The sequence below is a fragment of the Chroicocephalus ridibundus genome, chromosome 3 (assembly GCF_963924245.1).
Source record: "Chroicocephalus ridibundus chromosome 3, bChrRid1.1, whole genome shotgun sequence".
Classification (NCBI taxonomy): domain Eukaryota; kingdom Metazoa; phylum Chordata; class Aves; order Charadriiformes; family Laridae; genus Chroicocephalus; species Chroicocephalus ridibundus.
In genome coordinates, this window is record NC_086286.1 from 27,454,503 (window position 1) to 27,479,457 (window position 24,955).

At 39.1% G+C, this 24,955-nt stretch overlaps 1 protein-coding gene across 2 annotated transcripts in view; it reads left to right on the forward strand.

Moving 5' to 3' along the window:
* KCNH1 (potassium voltage-gated channel subfamily H member 1) overlaps positions 1-24,955 on the forward strand; it is a 192,365-nt gene that overhangs the window by 22,638 nt on the left and 144,772 nt on the right. For both annotated transcript variants that reach the window (XR_010070239.1, XM_063328529.1), the window contains exons 4-6: positions 1,610-1,738; positions 10,205-10,323; positions 17,660-18,052. Coding sequence is in view for 1 of the 2 variants with exons in the window: in XM_063328529.1 (XP_063184599.1) it covers positions 1,610-1,738; positions 10,205-10,323; positions 17,660-18,052 (641 nt within the window). In the remaining variant the exon portion in view is untranslated. The remainder of the gene's footprint in view (positions 1-1,609; positions 1,739-10,204; positions 10,324-17,659; positions 18,053-24,955) is intronic.

Below are 24,955 nucleotides of genomic sequence, written 5' to 3' on the forward strand. Positions count from 1 at the left end.
ACTATTGCATGATATATATCATGTAGTACTCATGTTAAAATATTGAGCAATTCAGGTGAGAGAGAATCTGATCTTTAGCCTAGAGGGGAGTCCTGTGATTGAGAAAGAAAAGGAACACTCTTCTAAGATCACCCTTTCTAAAACAGGTGTGACAAAAATTACACCTGGTGCTATTTACTCTGGCTTTCCCAGATGGTCAAAATCCTGCTGATTTTTACATCTTAGATTGGCCCCTGGTATGTAGACCCTTCTCTCTAAGCATAGCTCACAAGGGACACTCAAGAAATGTTGCTCACAAGAAGCAAGCCTGAAACCTTTCTTTGACTTTTATATATTATGCCCACAAAAGCAACAGTGAGTTTTTTCGTCATCGTTGATGGTGTAGGGACAGTCTGAAAACTCATGTACAAGCTCCCTGCAGGCCCAGGCCTGGTGACCCTGGAGTCTCCTGATTGCCTTGTACCTCACAGTTGGAGAAGGAGTCATCTTTTTACGACCAAAGTTAAGATGGCAGACTGAAAAATGGTGCCTTCAAGGAGGCAGTGTTATGACATATAGGAGCCAACTGCTTTGTTCTGAGCCCTCCAAGTGGCTTATACTCAAATGTCACTAACATTGGTGTGGTGACTCCTGAGAAATGAGAGTGGTAGACACCATCTTGTTACATGGAACTTCATTGCTATCACTAGGGTCTTTTCAGCAGCCTCAGCAGAACTGCCAAAAATATAGAAAGGCAGGGCTGACTGACAGTTTTGCTCCTCAAGGTGATCTGTGTGGATAGATGTCAGGGAAAATTGACAGCAGCATCTGAAGGGTCATTATCTGGGATCATCATTTTCTGTGATGTGCAGGCTCTGAACTCTCAAGCAGTTTTAATTAGTAGCTTATCTACTGCAGTAATTAGAAGAGTACCGTTCTGTGCAGTACAACTTATTCCTATCCACAGCCCATGGCCTGGTCCTGTTGGCTTGTTCTTTCCTGAATTCAGTGGAGTCTTGCTTCATGCTAGAGTGCTTGTGAGCAGGCTCAGGGCAAGGCAAGCTGAAGGCAGCTTGTAAAGGATTTCCCTTGCATGGGAGGATTTGCAGGCTAGACCAGAGCTCCCAGAGCCTGGCTCTTGAAGCCGGGCAAAGACTGATGTAGTTGTTGGGGCTGGATGATGCTGCCTGTTTGCAGAGAAGGATAAGGGCAGCCAAACTGGTCACGCTCTTGAGTTGAGAGTCTGTATTATGGTCACAGTCTAGGCACAGTTGGTCTGTTCTCAAGTCCTGCACAGAACCAGCAAGACTTTGTTGTGTGCACACTTTGCACGTACGTGGGGCTCTTCTTTCAGGAGATCACAAAGAACTTCAGAAGTTCAAATATTCACTTTGTAGATGAAGCCCAGAAATAGTGAGTGATTCCTGAAGATTAAAAAGCTAATCAGAGGCAGAGCAGAGAACTTAACACTCTTGTCAGCTGCTTTGTCATTTTTCCTAATGGGTGTTTGCAAAAAAAACAACATTAAAGTAACATTTACAGATAGCTGATTTTGAAGTGTAAACATCTAAACTAGCACGTTAACTGTTCTGCTTACCATTGACCAACTTTTTGATATGTTTGTTTCCAGGAACACCTGTCTGGTTCTTTGTGAAAATTGCTCCAATTCGAAATGAGCAGGACAAAGTGGTTTTATTTCTTTGCACTTTCAATGACATAACGGCTTTCAAGCAGCCCATTGAGGATGATTCATGTAAAGGTTTGTCTTTTTCACAATTATGTATTTATGCTGCTTCTGTTTGTTTGCCCTGGTCTTGAAAGAGCTGAAGTCCTTTAAATACCAAATCTAGAGAATTAGATGTTAAAATAAGCTGTAGCTATGCCACTGCAAACTGCATTTGTTGCTGGTTTCTTAAGCGAATTGGCTCTGGCCTGCACTGGAAAGGGTCATTGCTAATGAAATCCCCGAGTGTTTCAGCAAGCAGAGTTTACTTAGCAAACAGGCGCTGCTTTTCCTTTTAAATTCGTTATTAATCCACGCTCCAGCATAGCCTTCAAGTAGTCACAGTGTTGCTAAACAATCTCTTTGATGTCAGAGGGAACTGAAGGGTCTTGGGCCCTGTAGAAGTTGTGCATGACACTCTATGCAAAAACTGAGGAATTAACCCTGTCTGAGTCTAGGAAAGATATCAATAATTTTATTCTGCCTGGCTTCATGTTACTTACCAGTATTATGGGATTCTTTATATTAAAGTTCTGGACTAGTTTCCTTTAACATATGTGAAGAGATTCCCATCATCTTTAGTTGAATCAGGTTTAAGCTGTCCTGGTGAGTGAAGTAGCATTGCTGTGTTTGGCTGTTAACCCTTTGCTGAGTTACACCCTGGAAACCTGGAAGCAAACTCAGTTGTGACAGCAGCACAAACTTGTACTCAGGTTCAGATCCTGTCAGAAACAGACCTTTTGTACCCATATGGAGAATTACAGAGACTTGTGTCCTCTGGGGTAAAAAAAGACGTAAGTTCTCCTGTTGTTTGCATTTTTGTAGTATTTAATAATATTTGTAGTATTAAATTAAACAGGAAACCTACTGTGAAGGTGAACTGATTTACATTTTTTCTCAAAATGTTATTCTTTAAAAATGTAGTTTCTCAAAGTGGAAACACCTGTTACCATGAAAAAGGAAGAAAAACCTTGAGAAACTTACCCTCTTCCAGGCTATGTGGGTTATTTTTTTTTCTCTTTTTAATGCTATTTGTTTGGTTCTTCATTGCTTTAATAAAACTAAAAAATGTATCTTGTCGGAAAGGTTGGGTCTACAATATCTTTTTCCCTGCCTAGTGGTCTTCACTGTGTCCTGATGAGGACTGACAGCAAAGATAAATCAGCATGATGCAGTAAAGCTGGCTTTCATTTATTCGCTGGGAGTGAAGGCCCTTGCTTCATTTAGTCAGTTGATAAGTAGGACTTTCAGAAAAGGTAGCTCTGCCTTTTCTCTTTGCTTTCACACGAGAGCTTTAATGTGATAGTGATATGCACTCTTGTGAAAAGAGTTTGTCCTTCACTTTCAACATAAGGAAACGCTGTAACTTGTTCGAGAGAAGTATGTTCAAGGAAAAGAACATTCTTCCCCCCCCCCCCCTTGTTTTTTTTAAAATCTCCTTTGAATCTTGAAATCATGCTGTTCTTACAGTGATCATGGTAATTCTTAGCAGTTCCATATCTAAAGCAATATAAGCACTAAACCTACATATAAGTGCACCAAGTTGCAGAGGAGTTAAGATGATAAGCAAAATTTCTTCATCCGGCCCATGGAAACTGGCTAAGTGACTACCAAAAGTTGCAGACAGAGCAGAAGAACTGGGTGTATTATTTAAAGGCCACTGATTCACAACTCCATACTCCTTCCCCTTATGCTATGGCTTTATAGTCATAGAAGAGTTCATGCACTAAATGAGTGCAGCAGTTTCATGCTGGTAAAGAGTTCTCTGTTGCTGTGTACACAAAACAAACATGATATAAATGAAACGGCACATTCTGTTCTAATGCTTAATTTATCCCCTACACCTGCATTTCTTCCATAAGTTAATTGCTATAGGCTAGCTTTGGAATTTTGTTGCATGCATCTCAGGAAGGGATATTGTATCAGTTGCTTGATGGCTAGATGAGCAATTTCTTGGAAAAGAAGAGCTGATTTGTCAAACAATTAAAGAATTTTACATACATGACCATGTCTTTAATATTAGATCTTATTGTGGAATTGTATGGTGTGAGGGGGAGGAAAAAGGCAGGTACGATGTGTCAGAGAATTGTCTGCAGAGGGCTCTAGGATTCGTGGAGGGGAAAAACATTTTTGGAAGATCTAAAAAAGGTAAAATTGTGTTATCTTCTTCTTAGAATCATTGCTTTTACAGACCTGAGCTTTGAAGAGGGCATATTCTTTCACTGTGTACAACACTACGTAGGAATCCCGTAGCATGCTTTTGAAGGATAGCAATTTTCATAGGAATGTTTCTCATATTGTAAAACCAAATGAAATCCTAATCTGAAAACCTAAAACCGTGAACTTAGAGATTTATGTTTAATTGAAAGAACTAAAAACTGATTGTTAAATCAATTATTTTTCCTTCTTTCACCTTCAACCAGTCTTTATCAACTAGGTTTCTTTTACTGTGTTTATATGTGAAATCAGTTTCCTGTGCATATGACCACTTAATATGTAATAGGCTGCCTGGAAATGCAGATATTTTATTAACATATGTGCTATTTGTATAGTTGCAGACTGGCATAGCATAAAGTATTTGACTTTTTCCAAAGCAATGCCCATATATCTACGTAAAGAAAATATCACATAGTACAAGAACATGGTCAATTTAAAGAGCAACTAATCTGTCAGGCTAAACCTGCTTAGTTGTGGTATATCTTAGTTTTCTATCACCTGCTGGCAATTCCAAGCATGATTGTTCGCTGCAAAAGATGTATTGACTCCTTGAGTGAAAAGTGTTGAGCTCTAATGACAGGTGTTTGACTTGTACACAAAAATGAATAGGCATCTTTTATCCGAAGGTGACTCAGAGAAACAGAAGGTCCCAGTATCATTTTTCATTCTTAGTGATTTTTTTTCAATTATAATATCAGACATGGGAATAGATGAAACAAAAAAAAAAATTTCTAAAATAATGTAAAAACCCAGACTTCTAATTGTAGTCTCATTGTTATTTGATTCAGATAATTTACTTGATGTTTATTTTATGACTGCCATAGAAGTTAAGTAAATTTGCTTTTAAATGCAGCAGCTTTAAAAATAGTGCATTCTAAATAAAACAGCTTAAAAATAGTGTGTCAGTGATCATGATGATATAATATTTTTAGACAGCCGCCTTCCACTCTTCCCCGTATGCTTGCCCCTTTTAAAAATCAGGAAAAAATAGGTTTACTAGAATAGAAGTAGGCAAAACCAAGCTATAGCATAGCTAAATTTGGCTTGTGAAGTGATAGGTCACCTTCTTAGCTGAATTTTAGAGTATATGCTATATTTAGAATTCATGCATTTTGTCTGTATGTGTCTTTTTTGGTTGAGATCTAACACACCATGTATGTGAATAGTGTATGAAGTGGAATGTATCAGTTTATGAAAACAATAACTTGTGCAGACAAATAGGATCTGTGCAGGTTCTCCAAGTAGCTACTAAGAAGTTTGCCTGAACAGGTTTTGCGTGTATGAATACAATGTGAACATATTCAGATGCATCTATGCTGCTTTATAAAAGTTTGGAAATTATGCTTTGGATCCTAATTTTTGCTTTTGATATTTTGTTTTTATACAAAAAGGTGATCAGATTTTTCAGGTGATCATCACTGAATCATATGGGAGAATGATTGTTAGCCTCCTAGCTATTGTAACCTCCTGTGCTTCATAGCAATCATCAGTTATCATCTCCTCTGCAGAAGAAGCTTTATTTCATTTTGCAGCTAAGCCGTCCTTTGCATCACAATCAGGACTGCACAAAAAAATAATATTTTGATTGCCTCCTTCATCTTAATTCAGGGAAAACTCCAAGTGTTTCCTTTTTTCCTTCTCGTTTCTGTGGGGTTTTTTGTTGCTGTCTAATTTTTTGTTCTGTTTTTAAAGATGTATTTATATGAACAGAGCCAGTGTTTGAAATATTTTGATTAAGTTATACTCTACTTTCATCTAGATGAAATGTTTTCTTAAAAAGGGAAATAAATGAAAGGGAAGTGGTGAGTGTATTAAAAAACTTTGGTATGCTTTCCCAGTCCAGATGGAAAAATAAGACAGTTTTAGTCATGAAGTTTCAAAGGGAAGGAGCATTAAGACTGCAGAGAGGCAAATGGATGTAAGCAGGGATCTTTGATATACAAGAAAACAAAGGTGGATTGAGTGGCAGCAAGAACTGCTTGAATCTCGATTTACTCGCATTTGCGCAGTTCTGTCTGAACAATAGACCCGTGACCAAACGAGCTTATTCTCTAGAAGGCAACAGCTCCTTGTTCTAACACTAGGGATTGTGTAAGTCATGGATCGGCAACTTAATAACAAGGGTTCTGTAATTGCCACGCTTACTAATGTCTGAATTTATGAATCATCATTATCAAATTGAGTGGTAGGAAACAAATAGCTACCTACAAATAAATAATGAATGTTGTTGTGGATTGAGTATCAACAGATCATGCTCACCTCAAAATACAGAAAATTGGTTTATTCAACTTAAGAGCATCATTAAACGAAGCTTCATCCCTTAAAGAAAAGTCTCTATGAGTTAAATGTCACATCACAAAGATGTATTTCAATGCCACATTTCCCCATGAAACAAAGCTCAGGGGATGGCTTTTGCCTCTGTTATAGGCATCTTGTCTTCTTGGGTGTTTCCAGAAGCACCTGAAACTTTCCTAGCATCTGCTTTTTGCAATGAAATGGCGGAAAACTGAAAAAGCTTCATGGAATGCAGGACAGCTGAAATCAGTACTGTTAATCTCAAAGGCTCTTCATCCTTTTGAAGATGGAGATGTTTTAGTGCCATCTCATTGCTTTTGCATGACGTTTTCTGCAGAACTGGAAAAAGAGACCAAACAATGATAAAAATGGGTCAGAATTGAAGACAGAGGGACAGACAAGCACAACCATGGGGCTGGCATCCAGCTTTATGTTTTGTTCCTGAATTCCCAGCTGTCTGCTATGTAAGTTCTTGTCTGTTTGAGGAATGTATATGCCTATGTGCGAATCACCTAGGGTCATTAGATTTCAATTGAATTTATTTTTTTTCTATTTCAAGAGGGAAAAAAAAAAAAAAGGATGCAGGATATACCAACTGCTTGTGTTGAAAGAGAATTTATAATCCATATCATCTGGCCCTGCTATCCTAGTAGAACTAACATCAGTATATTCCTACACCATTCTGAAATCTAGCTTCTTGTCTTGGAAAGCTCCATCTTCTTCCTGTAATCAGCTCCATGACCCTTAGAATTTAATGTTTATGTTCTCTCCTGTGGCTTAAGTCCATTATTTTATCTGTCTTCACTGGATAAATATCTGGCTTGCTCTAGGCTATGTCTGTCTTTAGGCTTCTGGAGGAAAAATTGCAATAAATTCAACAGGTACTGCTGCCTTTTCAAGCAGTACTGGATAAGTTATCATTCAATAGGATTAGAACCGGCATTCTCTCTCATTTTCATTTTCTTTTTCCTGTGCCACAATCTGCAGGTCCATTATAATTATACTTCAAAGTTCCCACATTTTTATCTTCCTTTCACACACACACACAAGGCAATACAAGGAGGAGAGCGTTCTCTCCTAGAGATGAGTTGTATGCCTGGGGCATTTGCACAGTGATTCAATGCCTAGTTTTAGGCATTTCATCACACAATGGCACGTGTAACTCCAAGCTGAGCTCCCATGTGTTGTATCCAATGTATGGAGAAAGTTAGGGTATATACTCCCAGCCTGCCCTTTGCAGATCGGCACTGATTCAAAAAAGCCAAGCTAAAAAGCCCTGCCTCTTGACACAGTCTCTTACCTATACAGTTATATTGGTTTTAGATCAGAGTTTGGAGTATGTCCTAATAGATCTCATGGCCATGGGATCAGTTCATTCCGGTACCATTTATGCACCCAGAAATGAGATTTGCAACATGTAGGGCAGGGGACGTGCTTATAAGGGATGCTGAGGACAGAGGAATGGGTTAAGCTGTACCTTTCAAAAGAAGATGTCTTTTGGGGAGGGGGTGAGGCACTCAAAGGTGCTCAGCATTCATAGCCACAAACCACGTCACAGAGATGTCTGGCAGTGCTTTTGTGCAAGAAAGCTCAGGCGAGGTGCTTCCTTTTCCTCCTCTCTCTGTTTATGTCTGGATAGCCCAGTTCTTAGAAAACTCGATGACAGGAAGAAAATACACACTGAACTTTTGTCCTCAGGTTTTGAACCATATTTTGAGTCTTCCAGGAAGATGCCCTACCTGTTTTGAATTAGTAAAAGGGGCTGCCTGTATTAGCTGCCGTTAAAAACAATACGTGTCTGGTAAGGGAGGCAGGTTCCGAGTTCCCATGGGAAGCTCCAACTCTGTCGTTGTCGCCAGGGCTGCCGTTTGCAAACAAACCCCGTCGGCCTGCCGCCGGGGCGGCGCGGCCTTCGCTTCAGCACCATGGCCAGCACCCAGGGCGCTGCACCGCTCTCCCGGGGCTGGGAAACGGGGAGAGCGCTCACATCCTCCTGGAATAAATCCCCCCTCCGGCCTCCTCCGTCGGGATTTACATCGCTGGAAATATACCGATGCTCGTATACATATACCTTCTCCCACGTTCTTGTAAAACAGGAAGAAAACGTAGTAGTGCTGGCATATAAGTTTGTGCAAGCAAAGTTTTGGTTTGCTGTAGTTGTGTTGGCGTTACAAAGGCCAGTCTGATTTATATCAGCTGCAGATTAGCTATTATGAATGGTTTCTCCCACCTGATCCATTCTTTTAACCTCTACTGGCTTTACTGTGAAGGTAATAAGGCATTCAAGCCTCAGCCTATCAATAGTAGTTGTATTTCTTCACGTACAGTACAGAAAATACTCTTTATAAATGTATTTAAAAAAAAACAAACCACAAAACAATCCACCAAAACCCACCACCTTCCATGGAAATCTATTGTGAGAAATCAAGTGCTTTGGGCAGGTTTATAACCGATACAAACTGACCTCACTTGGGGTTCTGTCATGCTGATTTATTTCTCTCATAAATAGTCCTTTAGTATAGTAGCTAATCTTACATGGGTTTATCAGGAATGATCTGTCTTCCTGGATGGATATCATTCAATCTGTGTGTTGCTGAATACTGCCTGAAAGTATTGTCTAATTCTACTCAACTTGGCTATTAACTTAATAGTGACAGACTTGCTTTAAAATGTGCTTTAAGGCATAAGAAAATCTTCCATTTTATTCTTGATGTTGGAGAGATATGATGAATTTGGTTCTCCCCTTTAATAAATGTATTTTTTTGCATATTCTTAAAAGAAAAAATGCTAAACTCTCTTTTCAGGTCTGCCCTGTGAAATCTTGTTCAGTATTGGATCCATGTGATTTGTTTATTTTTTGTGCTCACCTTTCGAATTACCAAATATGTTCCTGCAAAATCCACCAAAGTAAGATGTCAGGCAAGGATATATTCAAAGTACTGAGCAGTATTTTAACCACCCATGTTCCTGTACTTGTCATGGACCACTTGCAGGCTAAACGGGTCTTAAAAAATAGTCATGCTAATAGTAACGTTTCTTTTGGTGGTGAAGCCACAATGTGGAAGGAACTTTTTCCAGAACCAGGTTCTCATTAAGAGTTGAATCCGCCAAGCACTGAGCGTCCTCAGTTGGAGTAGGAGGAGAGACTGCTCAATGATTCCCAGGTGGTGCTAGGATTTTTCAAGACTGGGACTAAATGCACTGATACTTTCCTTTCAGGGTACCAAAAATACCCAGATTTATACTCTGCCTGACTTTCTGTTATGGCAAAGTACTGCTCATAAAGGTTACAGTTATAACTAGCTCTTGTGACTGTCATTCAAGGCCTTCTATTTTGAGAGGTATTTGAAATGACTGTAAAAAGTATTCTGAATTAAAATTCAGCATATGACTCCTCTGCCAGAAGCTGCTAAATGTTTTATTAGAGTTCAAGAAAATATATTTGTATATTTCTTCCTTTTGTTTAGAGAGGATAAAATTAATGATTTTGTTTTGCTTTGTCTGCTCTGCTTTTTATTATCTTATGTATGTTTCTTTGTATGTGCCAGAGCTATGCTTAATAAATCTGAGGCCAGATTCACTTCTGCTACAGGCAACTGTAATTTTTGTTGTGTGTGATTCTAGTTTTACATCTTGATTAGTCTGGAGTGTCTTCTGCTGTGTTGTGACATCCACATCTGGCCATTGGATTTAATAGAAGATTATTGTAAAGTGGACATTTATCCTTACAAAAGATGCAGTTCATGTAACAGCACTCTTGTAGAGCCACTGAATACAAAGTCACTGCAGTCATGGGTTTTATTACTTTACCACCCTAACACCTATTTTGTGACTTGCTTTTATCTGGTACTTGGTTAAATTATATTCCCTTGTTGTCAGTATTAAAGCAGATTGCTCTGGTTTAACTTTTTTTTTTAGTTATGGGAGGCTTTATGTGGTACACTTGCAGCTTTTTTTGGTAATGTGTATAATCTTGCATGTTTTTTCAAGGTTGGGGAAAGTTTGCTCGCTTGACCCGTGCCCTCACAAGCAGCCGAGGCGTGCTGCAGCAGCTTGCTCCAAGTGTGCAGAAAGGAGAGAATGTTCACAAGCATTCACGACTTGCTGAGGTAACGTTTTCTTTCCCTGAGAAACCGTAAAGAAATGTTTTTAGCCTTTGTGAGTGCGTTGTCTCTGCATGAGGAAAGAACTATCTGTCCCCCTTGCCCTGGGAATCTGAAGCCTGGTGGCAGGCATGGGACCTCAGAATATGGCACATGTGCTATGAAATGTGTCCCATGACAATGGAATAGAAATAGGTGTCAAAAAACTTCAAGTAACCTAATTGCAGTGTTGTGTTCCATATCTCAGCGAAGTCTTTTGATGGCATTATTGTTAAAGTAATACTTTCTTGCTTAGTTTCCATTCTGTTGAGGATCTCAGTGTTAGTAGGATCTCAGACTATTCACTTATGTAAAACTGAGACGAGAAAGGGTAGTAGAGAAGGAAATTCTGGAGAGTCCTTGATACAGTTGTTCTCTGCGTTCATTTATGTCTAGTTTGTTTTCCGTGGGATCCCAATCCTGTTTTACAAACTGGTTAAAACATATGGTTGAATTACTGGTTTTATGGACAAAACAGCTGTAAGATGCCACAAGCAACACTGCAGATGGATTAGAAAAATAAAACTTTGTGATTTAGGTAGACCCTCCAAGTTTTGAGAAAAGCTCCAGGTGGAGAAGGCTCCTTGAAGTATTTAGGGTTTTGGGCTTTCTCCACGAGGGGGAGAGACTGTCCCAGGTTTCCTGTAGCTGCCTCCTGTGCCAGCAGCAGGGTCTCCCTGGTGTAAAAACAGCTTAGGGGAAGTCTTGATATGGTGTTAATGACAGCATGGCCAATATAAGATAGCACTCCTGTATCACCTGTTGCTATGAATGCCATGGCAGCAACTGTGACTCTTGTCATTAATTCTTAATCTTCCCGTGTAGCCGGAGGTGTATGCTATTGATGGGCTCCATGAGGTCTCCATATAGTCAGTACTCTGTTAATTTTGCCCTGTATGTGTTTTAGTTTCTATGCAAAACAAACAACTCCTGCCCAGACCTGTACTATTACTACATGTCATGATGAAATTCCTACGGACAGGAGTTTACCTATTGAGTATTTAATACAGATGCACGCAAGAATGGAAAGCTGATTGCTGTTGTAAGTGCAGAAATAACATAGATCATACTAGCACAGGGGGAGGGACAGACATTCACATGGACACTACACTGTAGAAATACCATGTGATTATCACACGTCCACCCTGACGTCACTTTAGTGTCCTGGAATTTGGAATAGCCTCCCTCCTAATCCTCAAGGCTTAGCATCAGATAATCCTTCCTTCTCTTTAGATGTCTACCCTTGAATTTTAGTTCATGCTAAAATGTAGGCAGTAGAATGTAAGGCAGAGGGTCTGAGGTTATTCTGTTTGGCTCTGTGAACCTCAGTCTGGACCTAAGTGACTATACGTTACTGAAACTTCTTGCAAGCTGATGTGTCCAACAAGTCTTTGCAAGTATTCTAACTGGCTCAGCTACTTGATTCATTACAAATAATAAAGGGCAAGTGTACAGTTTACATGTCTGAAATGAGTTTCTTTAATTGCAGACTGAATATTGCAGTCATTATTTTAAAAAGAACATTAGCCCCAACTGTGATGTTAGATACCTTGTTGTGTATCTGCCGTAATTCCACTTAAGTCAATAGAACCACACTAGAGAAAAGCAGAGTGCAGATAATCATACAGACACTTTTCTTCCTTCGAAGACACATGGGGTGCCAGGCTTCTTATTCTGGAAAGATCTCTCAATATTATTGAACATGGGATCTCTAACTGTTCCCTGTTGTATTTTCAAATTCTTTTTTTCTTCATCTCTGCAGTAGCCCATTTGAAATCTTAAGTTCAAATTAAAATTCATCCTTTTTCTTTTCCCACTCACTGTAGTATTTCACTTCAGTCTTGTTTGCTTGAGAAGGCTCTTTGTTTATTGGAATTATTTGCGTTGCTCTTAGTTCTTTATCACATATTTTTTAATATCTGAGTCAGTTGTGTCCTAGAACCTGAGTGGGGCAAGGTGTTGTACAAACACAAAACAGGAGCCTGCCACAAAAGCTTACAACTTCTTTAATTGTTTATGAAATATTAGTTTAAGAAAGGTGTCAGTGACAAACTACTTTGCTTTATCCACAGGCCGTGGATAATACAAGCAATGTCTGCCAAGCCTCAGTCTCCAACTTTTGCCAGTATATGTAGATTTGTTTAGCCTGATTTCTCTATTACCAGTCATACGAAAACTGCTTAAATTAATTATGCAATGAATGCAAGAGTATTAGGTAACTCTGAGAGTACATTTTGCTATAAGAGTATAAAGTAATTGATATATTTCTGTGGCTTTATCACAAAAGAGCTGATTGTAGGAATCATTCTTCCTGTTCACTGCATAGTACGTATGTCCTCTGCACCTAAGGTGTTAGCTGATGTATCCTGTGTATTTACCAGGCAGTTCTGGGTAAACAAGATTGTGTCATAATTTAAAAAATGTGATAGTTATGAGAAATAAAAGCAGAAAAATTATAACGGTGCTTAGCAGCACTGCTTAATAATGGAACTTCTGGCATTTTTTTTTTTTTAAACCTTGTTTACCAGGGACTTATAACTGCCATTAAAATCTACTTCAAGTTGAGGCTTAGCACCTAGCCCTTGGCTTGGGAGCAATTTGTGTGGGCTCCTGTGAAAACAAAAGCAAGGGAGAGTGAGACAAAGCAAATATGTGTGGTTGAAAACACAAAAGGGAGAGATTAAGCTGAAAATGAGTGATTGTTTGTGTGGGTTTTTTTCCCTCAGTCATGCAGTCTTAAAAATAAATAAATCATTGTAACCACTTGTTGATGCACTTTTATGACTCCTGACTAGTGATACATTCACTATTTTTTAACAAATCTAGGATGATTTTTTAAAATTTTGTTATGTTAAAAAAAAATGAATACAGCCTTGTGAAACCCATGATGAAATTTGTAATTTCTGCTCTTGAAATAATATTCTCCATCTTTAGAGAGCTATTAAAACATCATGCATCATTACCACAAATAATAAACACAGATAATACAACTGTAGTGGCTGATGAATCGTAAGTAATTGGAATAATACTTTCATTAACAACTTTCTGAAACAAATATTTCTTTTACTATGGTATAACTGCATAATAGAGAAAAGTCTTCCAAACCCAAAAGGGCTCTTTCCTTCATTTAGAAAACGATAGTAATGAAATATTTGCTCAGTGCACATGGGTGGGAGCTCAGTGTATTGGTTTATATAGTTTGTGTACATTTTCTTCGTGATTATTTTTATATTCATCTTTTGGGTGTGTTTTCTTCTCCAGGAGAAGTACCTTTACAAGCAATTTGAATCTAGTTAGTTCATGTGGGTGGGTAACCACACCTGACTGCTTCAGCAAATACTGTGTTTCCGGTGTGTGCTATGCTCCCCAGGGGCTAGAGTACAGCAAGAGCACCTTGGAATAGGGCAGAGGGTACTTCTCTTTGCATCTACCTGGCTTTGCTACGTAGTGCACAGAGCACGGGGTTTATAGCTCCCAATCTGTGTCTGGAAGGATGGTGAAGAAATAGGCTGTGTCTGGCCCTTGGTGTGAAAAGTGGCAAAAAGAGCTCTTCTAACTTCCAGTGCAGAAACCTGACAAAGCCTAGAGCTTTAGCACTAAGCCATGTGGACCTCTTTCCATTATTTCTGTACAGCACTGAGCTCTATTGTTGTACTTAATGCTAACAGCACATGCTTGTTCTCTGAGATGATTAAGTGTTGTTACAAGGAGTTTTCTCTTCCTTCAATGAAAAGAAGAATTTGGTGGCTTTGAATGCTCTTGGCTGGTAGTCCTGGAGGCTGCAAGATCTTTGCCAATCTGTAAAGCAAGTGGCCTTTCCCGGGGAGAGGTAGCGTGAGCTGGGACAATGCCCTTCTTCCATCTCAAGCTGTGACATGACAGTTCATCTTTCTAGCAATGACAGCAAGACGTTGGAGTGGTTTCACAAGGTGCGCGTTAACGATGTAGTGAGAGGGAGCCAGGGCTAGAACTTGTTACCACCCAAACAAAAGACTGAAGACACCCCAGGCTTGCTGCGGGTGACTTTCTCCACCTTGCAAGTGATTGGTATCCCTATGTCATTCCTTGATGCCCATCTCCTGCCCTTCCTTTTGATTCACACTTACGCTGCTGGTGCACATTTTTCTGCTGGAGACCAGCTAAAGTCACGACTCCTAGTAATTTTAAATAGCCATTGGTAGAGCTTAACCAGAGACTCCAAGGTGGCAGTGGAAGTTCAAAAGGCTTATTAGTAAAGTCCATAGCCATTCAGATAGTTTAGAATACATTTACTTTCTAAATAAAAAGGGAAGGAGACATCAATCCTTTTATCTTCCTGTGATGTAGCCCTTTGGATCTCAGCTAAGGGAGAGTGCTCTGTATTTGGTGATGACATTTTAAAACGCTGAAGCAGCAAAGTAGTTTATTTTCTTAACAAGTTGAAACTAGCAGTCTGTTTTTCTCTGCTTTCAGTTCAGTTTTACATCCCTGCAGTTCCACTAGCTTTACTGTAATTTTTTTTGATTTACAGCAAAATAACGGACACCATAATTTAGCCCCTTCTTTATTGCCAAACAGAGATTGTTCTTACCTTTGTTCCTATTATTCAGGTATATGGGAATACGTTATTACATTTTCGATTAACTTTAGTTTGGATGATGCAAAACTTCCATGAGTTCTTGGAGTACAAAGAGACCAGCGGTGGCCAAAATGGAGTCTCCTTCTCTGGAGATGCGTTTCTGTCCAGCCTGCTCTAGGTGAACCCGCTTTGGCAGAGGGGTTGGACTAGATGTTCTCCAGAGGTCCCTTCCAACCCCTACAATTCTATAATTCTTAGATTATACAATTCTTAGTCTAGAATTTATGTATATGTAATCAATCTGACAAGAGCTAGCTGTTTTTTTTTTCAGTGTTTCATGGTTGAGGCTCCTGTGCTGATTAGGACGGTTACCAAAAATGTTTGACTTTTTCATATAATATCAGAGGCTAAAAAAATAAGCTCTAGGAGGCATGTGATTGCAAAAGAATCAATTATGTCTTCACCCTGCATTTAAGGGGTGATACAATCTCCCCACGCTAGTAAGATCTCAGCATTACAACTGAAATCCAGTTAACTAAGTGAAAAATGTTACTACATGATAGAAATTGCTTGGTTTTGCTGATCACTTATTCCAGTGAGTGAGTATTGCAGAGGAGTCTCCTTGTCCAGTGAAGCATATTTCAGGCTTGGGATCTTATGTTAGAGCTCCTACTCATGCAGATCCTCATAAAAGCCAGTAGTAGCTCAGTGCTGTCCAACTGATTCAGGTACTGCTGCGATGTTCAAAAGGGAGGGCAGGACGTATTTGCAATATTGGTCTTGGGGTAGAGCTTTTGTCAAGAAAAGACATCCTAACATTTGTTGCTGGGACTGCAAAAAACCCCTAGAAGGGAACGCTGCTCTGAGTACACATACTAACTCAGTACACAACCTACGCCTCTTCCAGTCACTACCAGTGCTACTTCCAGCTCCTCTCACCAAAAGGTGACTTTTCAAAAAAATTTTTTTTTTGTAGTATGGAGAACCCGTGTGAATGAGTGTCAGGAGTGGCAGAGAACTTAATACTGCAGTGGACATGTCTGAGTCCTAGTTTGGTCTGCAGGGGTTCTACTTAGAGGAAAATGTTCCTATTCCCTCTTTGCTGTCATTCTAGAAACTCAATGAAACAAAAATAGCAAGTCCTCTTATTTTTTTTCAATTGTTGACGCCTCTGTGGTAACGTGCAAGTTTCTCTGAGCAGGTCATGCCGGAGAACATACTGGGCTCAAAGTCAGCAGGCTTGCAACTCCCATTGTCATTTACACACGTGCAAGGGCCTGTGATCTGACAGTGCCTCACCCCTGTTGTGCACAAGAGTAAGTGATTATGTGAGGTTCAAAGCAGCAGGGAACTTGATCTGAGGCTGGTTTGTCCAAGTAGGGCTCTTGTAGCTGATTGTTTTCTTTTGTCCCCTTTGGCTTAATCTGTTGGAAAAAAGCCCACCAGTTCACAAAAAAAGAATAATAAAAAGCACTCAGAAAAGCTTGCAGATGAAAATGCGTGTCTAAATAATTGACGTTAAAAAAGCTGAGATAAAGAGCACGAAAGGAAGGCATCTGCCTATTATAGCAATGTTTTCTGATCTTTTCCCTGAGAAGGTGGCCATTTAATTTCCTTCTCAGCTCCCTATTGCTCTGAACTCTGTGTAAATAAATCTGAAAAAGGAACCATGCTCCTAAATAGTTCTCCCAGGTTCTATGAGTTTGGCATTAGCAAACACTTCTCACTCAAGCAAACCTTCACCTTCCTTTCAGGTTTCACCTGTAACTCGTTCAGGGCAAATTTCATTTTAAAATTTAACTTATCTTTATCTGGAGACAGTTTCTTCATGTTGGTTTCACCCTTGTGTATATCAATAGGTGTAAACAAACACATTCTTGTTGATAGGTTTGTAAAAGAAACTTTAGTTCCCAAGAATTAAATACATGATCATACTCTTTTTGCACTCGTTTGCAGAACTGGAGAGATAGTAGACTTAAAATGGGCAGCATTAATTGAGATTGCAGTTACGTAAAACACTTGGAGCACGTACTCAGCCTGAGGTCCAGGTTTTAAAACACATGCTGACAGATCATCTTTTGCTTTAGCGCTTTTTAGGATTCAGACCTAACTGTATTGTAACTCAACTGTACATCATCAGATAGTGAAGGCACTGATCTTCTCTCAATGAAAAGTTGAAGTTCAAAATGAGTTTATTGAGGCTAATGATAGGCTTTGTTCCTGCACAGCCCAGAGAAGGGGAACAAAGGCCCGTGCATTCATGTTAGGCTGTAGTATAAGACTATTTCAGATTCAGTATAGTGAAGAATTAAATAGACAATGTTGAAAAACAGTGTGGTCCAGTGGGCCCAGTGTTGGACTGGAAGTCAGAAGCTGCAGTATTGTTCCTGGTTTTGCCATTGATTTCTATTTGCAACTGCCTTTCTGCCCATCATTTATCTGTCTTATCTATTTAGATGGCTGAAGGAGCTGTCTATTCTCTAAATGTCTTGGAGACCCAGCACATTAGGCTTAGTGTCAAAAATTAATTAATGGCATTAAAAGAAACAGCTGTTCTTAGGTTGATGCTGATTTGTGTAACAGAATACTTATCCTGACTTGCTTACCATTTGGTGGTGATAAGAGGAGTTAATGGACATGTATTTTTATCAACTGTTGAACTGAGCTTGAGAATCTACAATGTGAATAATAACGTTAAAAAATTAAGCACTTTTTCTTTTTCTCCTGAAATCTCTGTGACTACAGGTATTGCAGCTGGGCTCTGAAATCCTCCCGCAGTACAAACAAGAGGCACCAAAGACTCCGCCGCATATAATTTTGCATTATTGTGTTTTCAAGACTACCTGGGACTGGATCATCTTAATTTTAACCTTCTACACTGCTATCTTGGTCCCTTACAATGTCTCCTTTAAAACCAAACAGAACAATGTGGCATGGCTAGTAGTCGACAGCATCGTAGATGTCATTTTTTTGGTAGACATTGTGCTTAATTTCCATACCACCTTTGTGGGGCCAGCCGGAGAGGTGATCTCTGACCCAAAGCTGATTCGCATGAATTACTTGAAGACCTGGTTTGTCATCGATCTGCTCTCATGCTTGCCGTATGATGTCATCAATGCATTTGAGAACGTTGATGAGGTCAGTATACTAGTTCCACTTCCACCCATTAATTATTACTTAATGGCTGGGGGCAGGTGGTGGAGCGAAGAAAGAAGTGTATGCTTTTAGATATATTGAATTGGTGTACGTGTGTCTCTAGTAGCTGCGCTCAGTGCAGAAGTTGTTTGCTGATGAGTCCTAACCAGAAGCATCCATCTTTAACTGCACGGGGAGAGGCTGGGGTTTTGGTGTCAGAAATCCATGTTTATTTTCCTTCATTCTACATCTTCAGAGTTCAGGAGGCCAGGAGGAAGCAGACAGCAGAACCTCTGTACAGCACTGAGAAAAACTGCTTCATCTGACTTACCATGAATAGCTTGAACTGGTGGGTCAGGATAGTTTCTTGGGGCAGGGTTCTCTTGCTTTCACTGGTGACCGAACCGGGTATGTCTGCTAATCGCAATTCTTCACAGAAACAATTGGGAAGTGCGATACACTTTTCTCAGCTGCTTCTAATGGCAAAGAGGCAGGCAGTGACTCACTAAATATTCTTAGACCACCAGAAAGTACTGTGCTGGTATCTGGTGATCCATGCAGCATTGTTTGGCAACAGTTGTTTCAAAGGTAGGTGAAGCAATTGAAGACGCTGTTTTGATGCTTGTTTGGTAATTCCATAATTAGAAGAAAAGATAAGGAGAAATCTGGAAATCTAGACCCTTTCTTAATTCTTGCTCATTTCTTTGGGAACGGGTCACAAGCCAGCAAAAGAACTAACATTCAGACACTTAAAACCACAATACTACCCTGTTTTAACTGCTTGTTCTCCTACCGGATCAGGCTGCCAAGAAAATATTCCTAAACTAAATATATAAAGGTTCCATGCCTAAATAGTTCAGAGAAGTAATGAATTGTTAATAAAATCTTAAAGAGGATTCCATCAGTCCACTTTCTAATTACATGTTATAAAATCCATACCATGAACTAATCGTGTGTCTGTATTTATCTGTGACACATACTAAACCTGTAACATACATATGCATCTCATCAGTGCTTGGTATTTAATTTTTAGCCTGTAAAATTTAATTTTGTGAGTCCTTTTAAAATATGCCCATGTTATAAAGGACAACCTAGCTATTAAAAGAAAATTATGCCAAGTGAAACATCTGGGTAAGAACATAAAACCGCATTACTTTTGTAAAAATACACTACACAGATTTTTTATCAGATTTAAAGTATTTTTCTCAATGACTGGAGGATAAGTAGTCAAAATATTGAATGTAGTTGAAAAAACATGATGTTATTTGATATTTAATTCCCTAGAGAGGTTTTCATTTTATATAAAGCTACAGACTGAAATAACACAAATGAGATCGAGCAAGAAAGCCTTGTGAGACCTGTCCTTAAATATTTGTTTGTCATAAAAAAGACACAGGCTGCAGAGTACTCTGCAGGGCTTTCACGTATTACTTTGCCATGGCACTGATAAAGCAATGGAAGGAGTGGCCCTATGTTAGTTTCTGACATTTTGACTGAAAGAGTGTAAAAAAAAAAAAAAAAAAAAAGGGGGGGGGGGCAAAAAAAAAAGGAAGGAAGCTTTTCTCACCTGCTGCACAGATAGTAGCAACCTGCTGATGATTTTGCTGGAGGAACATTTCATAACTGTAGACTGGTGATGTGACCTACAGAACATCCCCAAGGAAAATGTCTATACCAGTGGCTGTGACAGCCCTTAAGCCGAGCACAGGCTCTTTCAGACTCATGGTACCAATTCTGCAGAGAAATTCTTGTTGTGTGAGTTTGAATTTCTCCAGGTTCGCCGTCTCAGTGTTGGCTTGTAACAATGAGAAGCTGATTGGTACTTCAGTTTTCCTATGGCTCTTCAGCAGTCCCCTTAATCAGTATAACAGTGTTAGTCTTAGTTATTCTAGCTATCGTGCCCAAGGAAAAATCATTTTTCTTAGTGCTGTCCTTTCAAGAGGGTTCGTCTCTATTTCCCCTAGTGGGTTCTGACATTAGCTGGTATAAATCATTGTGGGGTCATTAGAGCAGAGTTTCCACTGGTGTAAATTGCTGTACTTCTATTAAGGGCTCATGGACTGGTTTACAGGACCTAAGGGGCTTTGCCAGCAATGCCAGCGGAATAATGTAGTGCACATCAGGTGGGGATTTAGGACAGTATATGCTGATCACTGTTTCATGAACTGCCTGTAGAGAGAAAGATAGCCTTTTATTAAAGAAGAGGAAAAAAAAAAAAAAAAGGCCACATTCAAGGAGTCCTGAAAGTAGAAAGGCTTTGCCTTATGTCTTCTTCTCTGTTGTACAGAGCATTCCCTAGAGGGTCAACTCCCTTTCTTTCGAACTTGCTGGTTTAAATTTTACCTGTCTCTTACCCTGGATTACACACCATATTACTTTGCAGTTGGATTAAGTCAGCTGCGAGGCTGTACTGCTGAAGGTGTAAGTAGCCAAACTGGATTGTTATCTGTGTGTCACTTTGATTTTGCTCCCTTGGAGCCATCAGACTGGAGTTAGCAGGTGTCCATGGCCACTGTGGGAATTTTTTTTTTTTAGTCCTAATGTGAATACTCTTAAAAAAAATTACCAGAGATTAAATGATACCCAGTGTCAACAGTGGTGATAAAATGAGATGAAGAATATGAATTGCTAGTTTCCTGTTTTGGTCTTTTCCATATATGATTTTAAACAGGAGGAAATAGAATCCTGGATTTGCTTCAGTCGTTATAGTGAAGGGTGACTGGGGCAGGTGGAAGCTCACTTTTTTCTCTGCCCGCTGTCATCCTCTGTTAAAAGAAACATCACTGAAGACACTGAGGATGTCATGGAGGAACTAACTTGACAAGTCAATTTGTTTTTAAGAATGCTGTAATTACTGTGATGGAGACAATGAATGGATTTGCAGGGGATATGGGACCTGGAGCTGAAGAAGTAAAAAGCTGGGTATATAGGGTGTTGAGGCTCTTTTGGTTCTGCGTAATTTTGACACTGTCCCATCACTTAGCTCTTGATAAATTAATAGTGAAACTATTTTTGTCATCTTTAAAGCAATCCACCAATATAAGATTAATTATAGCACATGAAACTAGAGTTGATCAATACTTTTGACAAGCGGATACTAATTTTAAAAAATTTTGATATTGAATTTTTTTCTATTTTGAAGTAAAATTTTCTTTTGCAATTTACTTCATTATTCCATTGTAAAATATAATGGAAAATATCTTCTTGAAACAAAATTGAGTGTGACTTCTGCGTTTTTCAGGCAATTTCAAAATTCTTTGGGTTTGTTGCAGTTTGGAACATCAGTATATTTTCAATTCAAATTTTTTAATATAATTGAAATTCCAGATTCCTCTCTGCACTGTTGAGAATATTTTTGTCCACAAAAATACTTTGAATTCATTAACTATTAATTAATACAACTATTAATAACTACAATTAATACAAGAGGCACTTAAGTATGAATAGCCACATTCTACAGATGGAAGAGGAAAGAAAAAACATTAATGTCTTTGTTCAAGGCCATAGAATTAAATATGGGAATGTATGAAGCTTCTGATCTCAAGTGCTGTGCTCAAAGAGACAGTACAGTATCTCATATTCAGACATGAACAGAATTCAACAAATGAAGCAATGAGTAGCTGTAGAGAAATTTCCGCTGTTACTCAAATGAAAGAGAAGTTATAAATGTTTCTCGTGGCTTTTCTATGTGGGAATATATATATATATATGAAATACTTTCTTGACCTACCATAGAACTTCAAGAAAAGAAAATATTCCACTGACTGATGAATCAACTTAATGTTAGCCTTAGACTTTCTACTGTTAAGACAATACATCATGCTGTAGTACAGTTTGAGTAAGAAAAGAAAATATTGCTCTAAAATTTACACAGCCCTTAAAACACGCGGTATTAGTCTGATTTGAATTTGAATGATCACAATAACGTTTGTCAGTAATCCTTTACAGTAATTAGTATTATTCCTCACTTAAGAAAATACCACCTGCTTTGGGGAATAATGTTATCTTTTTGTATTTAGACATCAATCAGCAGATTTAATAAACAACAGGCTTAAAGAAAATTCCACAATTTTTGCCAAGAACACTGCAATTTAAGACTTTGAATTCCAAAGGCAAGTTGAAGCATATTTTTGCAGTGTCAGCTTAAGCAATTTTATACTGTGGTTTTCAGCCATAATACCATAAGATATAATTTATATTGGAAAAAATTTGACTTATTACATGTGACACTGTTGTTGTGAAATCTCATGGTAGGAGTGGAATCCAGTCATGTCACCACCATATAAATCTCTGAAATAGGGAGTTTGTAGTAGTAATTGCTATCTGTATTTGAATGGAACACTATGATCAATTGTTGGCTGATGCCAAATTGGGAACCATTTATCACTCTTATTAGTTGAGGTAGAAGAGAAATAAATGCATAGTAAAAGATCACCAGGAAAGATGTATTCAATATAAATGATCTAATGTTCACTTAAGTGGATGAATAAGAGAGAAGCTAGCATGTAGGCAACAAAGATACATAGCTTCGAAAGCACGAAATTTATGATGATAAAAAAGTCACAGAAAAAAACGCATTACAGAAGTAATAGAAGTAAATTAAGCTATTTAGTGCTAAGTGAGCATGGTGTAGCTGGAAAGTAAACAGTGAGTTGTGAGAGAGGAAAAAATGAATGTGTTGCTGGTCAGATTGTTGGCAACTCTCTGAGGCAGTACTTTTGCAATAGATTAATTTAAACCTTATTAGTGGAATAATCTCTCATGCTAATACAAATTAGCTATCTAGGAATTACTGAAGTAGCTACACTGAAAAGCATGCAACTTCCCTAGACTTGTTTACCATTTCCTTGCAATAAGGGGCAAGGGAATAAATTATCATATTTATAGTTTTGTGGAATAAACAAGGGTCCATAAAGAAAGAATTTGGGTTAGATGAATTTTGCAAACTGGAAAATATGATTTTAAAACTCTTTTAAACTGTAAACAGCTCTATAATATGAAATCTGTTTGAAATAGTGTGTAGTTCACCTCTGTTATTTGGATCTATCCAATTAGGCAACACTGCGTTTGGCGTGTGAGTCTATTGATAAATCTGGTAATAAATGAATATTTTTCTGTGGCTAATGATAATTAAAGTAGTCATAACCTACTTTCTATGTAATGCTTATAACAAAGCAGCTAAATATGACAGAGTATGATCCAGGCATAGAGGAAATATCAGCAAATTGTGGTTCTTGGATGTGATGAGAGTAGATGAGAAAGGATTAGTGAGACCCCCTGGACTCGGTGACTCCTTACTGGTGCTCCTGGGGAAGAATCAAACAGTTGGATTACTGTATGCAGGTGGGGCAGTGGAAAGCTGGAGCATGCGCCTTGGGTTGGGGGCCATGGTGGTGGTAGAGATTTACTTGGGTGTCCCCTTGTGAGAGACCCCTGAGAAGTATGGCAAAGCCCAAGGGAGGTGTGTGCTATGGGCTGTAACCTGCCAGAGGTATTTTGAGCAAGGCTAGGGCGGTTCTTGGTAGTGTTGGTGGCTCCTAGGTGGTGTTGGGAGCTTCAGAAGGAGCTTGGGGGCCTTGACCTGTGTAAGAAGTGGAGTGCAAAAGAAAGGAAAGGTGGTCATGGAAGAGGAGGGCTGCTCATCTGTCTTTTGTAGTTGCCTCTGTACTGCAGCATGGCCCCAAGGGGATGTGCCAGGCAGGAATTACTCCTTAACTGGCAGGTAGGTGGAAGGAGTGTTTGGGGAAATGCAAATGGGGTAAAGCAGATTCTTCAGTAAGTCTTCAGTAAAGTAGACTGCCAAGATATAAACCAGGGAGGCAAAGAAGCACTTATTGTTCGCAGTGTCTTGAGGATTTGGTTCAGGGTGTCTCTCTTTGTTGCCTAAGCTTTTTTTCTCCCCTCTCATTTTATGAATCAAATGTGAGTTTCTCTGACTTCTCTCCTTAAAAACCCAACCCCTGTGCTACTAATGAAACGCCTCTTTTATGCTCCCCTCTCAAGGAGCAGACTGCCTTTTCCCCTAAGCCCTCTGTTTTCTGAATTGTGTTGGTTTTCTATACAGGCGCTGCAGAGCTCTTCTGCCATTTTTAACCCAATTTAACCCATTTAGGGTTAAATTCTCTCCTCTGCTCCAAGCCTGCTTAAGGTGTGTAGTTAATTTAAGTTCTGCTTGCTTCCCTGGTCTCCCCCAGGTTTGTACACCTGGGTGGCTCAGAGGCATCTACGCTGTCTGCTGATGGATGGACCCTCCCAAAAGAGAATACCAGAGAAGGATGTGCTGCTGTGTCCCTGCCCAACACCAGCTCCGCAGGTTCTGCTGTGGCTGTTAAGATGACAATTAGCTTCTCTTTTGCACTACTAATGTTCAGATTAGCCTTTTTGCTAAGTCACAGATAAGTAAGGGTGTTACTGGGTTTCAGGACTACTTCTTCATAGCTTTGAAAAGCATGACATGATTTATTGTCCTGTTAAAGATTGAATAGTAGCCTACATAAGCTATTCAATCTGTATAAGGCTAAAAGAATTAAAACGCTGAATTACATTTTCAGTGATAATGTATGGTGATAGCCTTTGTCCAAGAAGGAGAGCTAATTGAATACATTAGATTCTGAATTATTTCAAAAAGCTGCTGTTAGAGTGATGCTTACGCTGCATATAAAGGGAAGCATGTTTCAGAGACGGGGATCAGTTACTCTGTCTTTTCCCCCCGTTCAGCGTACTTGTATCGATCTGAGGCAGAAAAGTCAGATGAGACGGCAAAGGGTATTTATTTGAGTAGCTAAATGGTTGCTTTATAGTCTATTTCATATTAGGGATTGGATTAGAACTGGAAAGATGGAGTGGTATTACATGCTAGTAACACTAAATCTTATTTGGGTGTTTTGCCTCTTCAAGATAAGTAAA